Genomic DNA, 7,500 nt, shown 5'->3' on the forward strand with positions numbered 1-7,500 from the left:
TTTCACCTCTCCTCAACTTCAAGAATATAGAACATCCATCCTGATTCACAGGATATTTCACAAATGTACCCCAAAATCTGACCCTCAAGAAAACACACAGCTAGGATAACCTTCCTCCTTGGTGCAAGATCACGCTTTACAAGCGCAATTCGTTTTAACAATATTATTGTTTGCTGTACTGACAAAGGTAATCCACGCACGCAAAGCAACATGGGGAAGAAAATATATAACATTAATTCCATTTTGGTATTTAACTGTTTTTGCCCGCGGTATTTGCCAAGTTTTGGTGCGGAAATGCGGTATTGGGCAACCCCCAATGTCCCCCTCTTCCTGATCTGCAGTGGTGCATATGAATGTATCTTGTGGTTCAATTTTTGCCCTTGTTCAAAATCTTTTAAACCAGTTCAATTTTGATTTTTCTTTGTCTAATATTCATTATTATTACTTTATGATCTGAAACAAAGTAAAGTCAAAATTAAAGTGGTTTATAGACTTTTGAACCAGGAAAAGATTTGAACCTCAGCAGGAGATGGTCTTCATGGGAAGCCAACTCATTTAGCACCAGGCTATTAACTTACAGTGTGAAACTCTGCTAGCCGGTTTTGAGCGAGAAGAGATAACAAATTTAGGCCCAGAAGCTGATACATGTAAGCAGATTCCTCCAGGGTACCTCTATCAAAAGAGAAAAGGATGAAAGCTTAAATGAATAATAATAACAATGTCATGGTATTAGTTTACTATTAATACATGTAGGTCAAAACATACATTGTGTTGCATTCCTTGTAATTAATGGCTCGTGCATTCACAAGAGGTTGACCCCTTACTTGTAATCCAGATAGTATGGCTTCAACTGAGCCATATATCTTTCAAATGATGGGATATCCTTTTTTAAGATACTCCACTGAACTCCAATTTCTAGCGCATCCCCTAAAACAGAAGTACAATAATCTCTGTATTAACCATGGCATAACCAAAAGACTAATACTACCATTTGTGACTGTAACACCATTAAGCCATTCACTCCTGACCCCCCCCCCCCCATTGACTCTTGAGCCACCCCCCACCCCCCCTTCCCTCATTGACAAGTAAAATTGTCTGGCATTTGACAGACAAGTCTAGGAGTCCATGGGTTACACTGTAACTCACTGGATCTTTTCCTGATTTTAACACTTACAGGTAGCAATTACTCCTAAGAAGGCAAGAGTATGGGAATCTCCAACAAACATGAACCTCCACAGCTACAAACTGTTGAAAGGCAACTGAGCTAGACAATGTCACTGGTATCTATTTTTTTGCAAACAGATTGTGGCTTTTTCACTTCCAAAAAATTTCATTGTTACATTTTTCCTTACATTTCTCCAAAAAGACCATAATATCCAAAATTCTTTACAAAAGCTACACTGCCTTCTCATTTTCTGAAAGTGATTGTCTAGGTGGCATTTGAGCCAGCAACTTGAGGCCTACGGTGGTCCAGTTCTTTGTCAACTGAGCAGATGGGACTGCCATCCCAATATCAAAATAATGGCATTAGCAACTTACTTGCCAACAAAAGTTCCTGAGGACTTGGTTTGGTTGACGATGTTGGTAAGAATGAGAATTGAATCAAAGCCATCTAAAGGAAGAATGGATGGAAAGTGAATGGTCAGTAAGTTGCAACACAGCTGCACATACAGATTAGTGGTAAACATTATTATATTTTCAAGGGTAACATGTACGGCAAGTTTTAAACACAGGTCACTCGTTACAGGTCATTGTTTTACCTATGCTAAAGCAACCCAACAACAACAATATCTATATTAGATCTAAAAGATTCTAACTTACAGAGCTTTTGCCCGCAATTAGTGAGGGCTATTCGAGGCGGGCAAAAGAAGAAAAAAGAAAAATTATTTAAAAGTTCCAAAAATGATATCCAAAGAACAAACCTAGAAGCAATCAATACTAAAGCAACCCAAAACCTTCAAATTGGCTAACCTTAGGCCTAATCATCGCGTCAAAATTGATGCGGTTTGGAAGTGTTTACACAGCACCGTTTTCGCCAGAAAATCCAAGTCATGATGGTCCAAGCAAGGGCTGCACTACGTGCTAAATTCACTATTTTGAATTTAACAATGCAAATTTCGCACCAAAACAGTAACCGTATTCAAAACGATGTGGTTTCGCTGTTTACACGACAGATGAAACCGCATCGTTTTGAAAACGATCCACATTTGGTAACGATTTCAAATCGACACAGTTTCGGCAACAGTCTTGATCGGTGTCGTTTAAACAGAAGGTGTAACCGTATCGAAGATGACGCAGTTACAAATGAAACTGCATTTGTGTAAACGCTGTCTAACTTCCCCGATATCTCACCCATTCTGGGATGGCTGATACCCCAATCATATGCAATTTTCGTAACATATTAAAATTAGTTTATCAAAGTCTACAAACGTTGATAAAAAACAACATTCAGCTGTCAAACAAACAACTTTCTGGACATCTGGATATCTACGCTAGACAAAGAATGAGAGCGAAACATTCCACGTTATGTTAATAAAGGATTTTCGTTTTCCTTCCACATTATGCTTACATAATAAGTTTCCTTTTGCGCTTCTTTGACGTTATTTTAAAGTCAACCACTAAAAATATTAAGGAAATTAAAACCATTCACTCTTCAAAATCAACTACGAAACTAGTATAACTGACCTGTGATTGGACGAACTACTTCCACAAAATTAATTTGGACAGAATCACAGATAATTAATGTTGACCTGGTCAACAAAATTTCACCTGTAGGCTAACGCAGGGTAACAAAAATCGAGGTAAAAAAAACTATGACTGAAGAAAAATTAAGCTTAAATTATACTGTTCATTCATCCGCAATATTACGCTGCACAGTTCCTTCGAATTTATCTTACGGAAAAAAACAATGCTTACTTACCTTCATTCCAGAAAGAAGCTTTCCTACTTTTTCTAGATCAACAGGTTTTCTATTCCATTCCTTTATCAAAGTTTGATAAAGAGACACAACTTCTTTTAAGCCGGCCTGGGCAGCCATCTTGGATTTTTGCTCATGCACAGTTGCTGCAGGGATTTTGTCCAGCGGTGTAGATAACTTTAAGTATAGCTACTTCATGTAACCCTTATTATAGTGTATTTAAATTATAAGTTATACCTGTGCGTATGATAGACTGGGTCCTACAGAGGAATGCCTGGTAGATTTCAACAAATCGAGGTTCGCAAGAAATTTACACGAGCCAACAAGTCGTTTTTTTTGCCTTTGTGCTATGGAAAGTGATATACAAGATGGATTGGAAGACCTTGGGTAAATTTTGAGTTACTTCACTGATACGCGTTTAAGGGCGAAGCGCTAGTTTAACAGTTTTGGTGGGGCCGAAGTCACTCCATGGATACATTTAATGATTTTTCCAAAATAGACTAGAAGACAAGTCAAAGGAAAAAATTAAACTCGCATGCTTACGTTTCACCAGTGCATTTCAAGACAAAGTGCATTCATGAGTTGACCCGTAGGGTTCTTTGAAACCTCCGTTAAATGTTAGTCATAAGGTGATTATCACATGTACAATATGTGTACCGATAATGTTGTGCTGGAAATTGATTTTTTTTCATGATCTTGTTGTTTCTTCTCTGTTAAGTTTTGATGGTGCTCTCATGGAGGAAGGAGCATTAACAGCAGCTGTCCAAGGGGAAAAGCTCAAATCAGAGTTTATGACACTGTGCGTTTGGCTTGTCAAAGAGATGAAAGGCCTTTGTATTATACAAGAAAATGTGTCAGGTAAATAACCCTTTTCTTCTCCTAACTAGCATCTCCCATAGTGCAGCAGCAGAACATGAAAAGTAGCAATTATATAGCTGGTAGTTAATCCACAATTGTCAGTATAGCTATTATTCTTTAATTCTTTAAAACTTTCCAATTAAGGATTAACTTGGATAGTTTCAGGTAGAGTTTTCCTTTACAAACAGGCAAACTGTCCAATTTAGAAAATATAGGATAGTTTGTCTAAGGCAATCAAATCCCAGAAATTACAATAGGTAAATTATAGAAACTAGCCAATCAGCACAAAGCATAGCATCAGCGCTGTTGTCTCTGTTTGTAGTCGGGTTGACAATGGCGGAGTTGAGCCGCAGAGATTTGCCAAAATGTTCCCATTTCTCTGGACTTTTTCAATGATATGAAAGATTTCCTACATTACCAGAAGAAGAGCTTGCCAACCTGAGAGGAAAAAACCAAAACTAAAACACCTCCAAGAGTACAAAAACTTGGGTGAATTTTTTTCAGAGTGGAAGGTGCAGCTTATTGAGGTGAGAAAGTTGGAAGATATCCCTCATCATGAGCTAGAAGCAGTTCTTTGCCATTTTTTCGCAGAAATGAGGAAAAAGGATGGTCATAAATACAAACCAGAAAGTTTGGCTGTCATGCAGTGCTCATTGGATGGTCATTTTAAAAACTGTGGCAGAAACTACAGTATTTTGTGAGATCATGAATTTGCAAATTCAAGGCAACAACTTAATTTTAAGTGAGCGGAGGGTTACGGAAAGTGAAAAAAATTCCCCTCATGCTTTAAGCAAAGCAGACAAAGAATTCCTCTGGAGTTCAGGTAGAATAATTTTTGGAAATGATAATAATTCACAGTATTTTAGTTTGCCTTTCTTTAACGATAATAGCTTGGCTGAGCAATGCCCAATTACAAGTGACTGGCTATATAATAATTATTATTAATAGGTAACAGGACTACAGGCTTGTCCAATTTGGAAATAATTAGATTAAAAAAATTCCTCGGACTGCCAAATTGGACTCGGCCTTTGGCTGTCCTCAGAATTTTCTCATACAATTATTTCCAAATTGGACAGCATGTAGTCCTATTACATGTACTAATAAAATGAAGGTCATACCTTTTCTCCAGCCCAGGTAGGCAATGAGAATTTTAACTGTCCATCTGGGCCCAGTTGTTCGAAAGTCGATTAACTTAATCCAGGATTAGTGTTAAGTTTGGTTTCCTTTCATCAACTTTTTCATGAAACTTTCTTTTGCTTATTTTTGTTTTTCAAGATTGGTTTCCTCTAATGTAAATTTTGCTGAATATCAGCGTTGAACAGCATTTGGGAGTAGAGAAATAATCTCTTTGGTAAAATTTAATCTGGGATTAGCGTTAATCGGCTTTTGAACAACCGGGCCCTAGACCATAGTATGGGATTTGTTTTTTTCAAGTATCCGAAAACCGTCAGTTGCAGAAAAATAATTTCTTCAAATATTATTATAGTTTAACTTGTAAATGTTTGAAAGGAGATTAGTCATATACATGCATCGTGATAATATAATGTGTTGAAAACGTATCTGATCTGATTTTAATACCTGGTAATTTGGTTACAATACATATAGATAAAAACTATTCTGACTTATTAAACTGAATTTTCGGTGCAACTGCAGCCTTCTTCGGAGTAAAAATTTATATGCAGTTCTGAGTGGAATTTGTCTGAAGAAGGCTGTAGTTGTAACCGAAAATTCAGTTTAAGACTATTTTTTATCTATATATAATCATATTAAAAATCAGATCAGATACAACGTTTTCAACACATTGTATATGGTTTTACTGTTCTTGTCCTAAACACTTTTAATTAAGATCTCTCTTGGTGTATTCAAGGATGACCAATTTATTATTGGAATACTCTTTGGTCTAATTTTAACTGAAAGCCACTTATATCAGTCTCTCAGACATTTAAGGTTTTACATGTACTTGCACAATTATTTATTTGACAGTCTATTCCCTCATGTTTCATAATTCAACATTTCAGAAAAAGAAGATGAGGAAACTTTCAGAATGGAAATGAGTGGTTTATTAACTGAAATGGGTGAGTTTCAAGACTGTTTATTGCTGCATGTTTGAGACATAGGAAGGAGAAGAGAAAGTGCTTTCTTTGTACCATGTGTAGTACTCAATAACCTTTGACCCCTCAAGCGCCCTAGGACGAGCCCAGTTGACGAGTAAATATCATCTGGCTGCGTTAGCCAGAGTAAAATCTGTTAAGTATGACTCCCAGGAGTGAATGGATTAATGAACCACTGGATAAGAATGATAATAACTGTAATTATTATTAATAATAAATTAAATTGTTAGTGGTATAATTACATTGATGATTAATGAAAATTCTCTGCACTGATCGGTTGCACTTGAGGTGATTATAAAAATATAAATAAGGATTTTTTTTTCAAAATGGCCACAAGCTGTTTTGTGGAGGTGACAGACGAAGAAAATCCTTTTTGTTTTTTCAAATAATTACCTATCATTTATTATACCATGAAAGCAAAAATATTTCGGGGAATAATAAATTATTGTTAATTATTACTGATATATTATTGTTTAATGTAGTTCCCTATCTCACAATGGGCATTACTAAACCACAAAACAGCGAAACACCGAAACGAAACACTAAAACACCATGTATGACCCCACCATACACTGAATACTAACAGACAAAGGTTGGATTTGAGATTAAATATTGTTTTAGGCCTAATAAGACTAGGCCTAAAATGTTATAAATGCTCCTAATTCAGTGAGATTAAGATTAGGATTCATATTAGGACTGGGATTAGGAGCAATTACTTTTCAGGCCAACCTTTGTTTGTTAGTATTTAATGTATGGTGAGGTCATACATGGTGTTTTGGTGCTTCGCTGTACTGCTGTTTCATTGTTTAGTAATGTCCTCTCACAACCCTTGTTCATAAAAAGCTTTTGGATGTTAAAGAACAAATGTTCGTAAAGAGTTGAGGGCACCAAGTTACCTGTGTTGTGGTCTGGCTTGAGAAATGTCGATACCTTGTGTTATTGCACTCCACATTCTATCAAGTTTCATGATGAATCTCAGCACCAAACTAGTAACCTCAAAAACTGTTCATCTTACTGATCAAGTGGATTTGTTCAGAAAATGTAGTAGTAGTAGTAGTAGTAGTAGTAGTAGTAGTAGTAGTAGTAGTAGTAGTAGTAGTAGTAGTAGTAGGGGAAGGCCTCCGTCAGTTGGTGTTGACCATGGATGGTGATGTGCCCTAGTTGGATGCCGTGGTAGGTCCATGGCTGGAACAGCTACGGCTGTGACTGAAGAGGCCAATCTGGGAGCGACAAACTCTGCCACAGTGGATGCAGGTATAAGTGGTTGCCGGGTTGTCTCCAGGTGTGCGCATTTTCCGTCTGGCTTTCTTGTCCTCTGCCAGGTTCTGGACCTTCTTTTCGCCCATCTTCAACTGTTTCTTCAACACACCGCGCCATCTGCAGTGGTCAGCTGCTGTGCACTCCCAGCTCTCAGTGTTTATGTCCAGAGCTCTCATGTCATGTCAGAAAATGTACTGAGACCTTAAAGTACAAGCCAAAGATTCTTGGTGGCCAAACTTCTATTTTGTACTGAATTGAAGGATTTATAGATAACAAAAAAATTTGATGGCATTGCATGTGCCGTGTGTATCCTTGATGACCATCAATGGCTTACAGAAAGTGTAACTTTTTCAT

General features: G+C 37.1%; 2 protein-coding genes across 2 annotated transcripts in view; one reads left to right on the forward strand and one right to left on the reverse strand.

Annotated features, from left to right (window-relative positions):
- The window catches only part of LOC137986615 (26S proteasome non-ATPase regulatory subunit 8-like), an 11,084-nt gene extending 8,013 nt beyond the window's left edge, over window positions 1-3,071 (reverse strand). Inside the window, exons 1-4 of the mRNA XM_068833584.1 lie at window positions 2,921-3,071; window positions 1,540-1,612; window positions 825-927; window positions 579-672 (exon numbers count right to left, since the gene is read on the reverse strand). Of these exons, the coding sequence (XP_068689685.1) occupies window positions 579-672; window positions 825-927; window positions 1,540-1,612; window positions 2,921-3,037 (387 nt within the window). The 5' untranslated portion in view covers window positions 3,038-3,071. The remainder of the gene's footprint in view (window positions 1-578; window positions 673-824; window positions 928-1,539; window positions 1,613-2,920) is intronic.
- A 105-nt stretch (window positions 3,072-3,176) lies between these two features.
- Window positions 3,177-7,500, forward strand: part of LOC137986616 (protein FAM98A-like) — a 10,902-nt gene continuing 6,578 nt past the window's right edge. Inside the window, exons 1-3 of the mRNA XM_068833585.1 lie at window positions 3,177-3,304; window positions 3,636-3,775; window positions 5,794-5,850. Coding sequence (XP_068689686.1) covers window positions 3,267-3,304; window positions 3,636-3,775; window positions 5,794-5,850 — 235 coding nt within the window. The 5' untranslated portion in view covers window positions 3,177-3,266. The remainder of the gene's footprint in view (window positions 3,305-3,635; window positions 3,776-5,793; window positions 5,851-7,500) is intronic.

The sequence above is a fragment of the Montipora foliosa genome, unplaced genomic scaffold (assembly GCF_036669935.1).
Source record: "Montipora foliosa isolate CH-2021 unplaced genomic scaffold, ASM3666993v2 scaffold_249, whole genome shotgun sequence".
NCBI lineage: Eukaryota > Metazoa > Cnidaria > Anthozoa > Scleractinia > Acroporidae > Montipora > Montipora foliosa.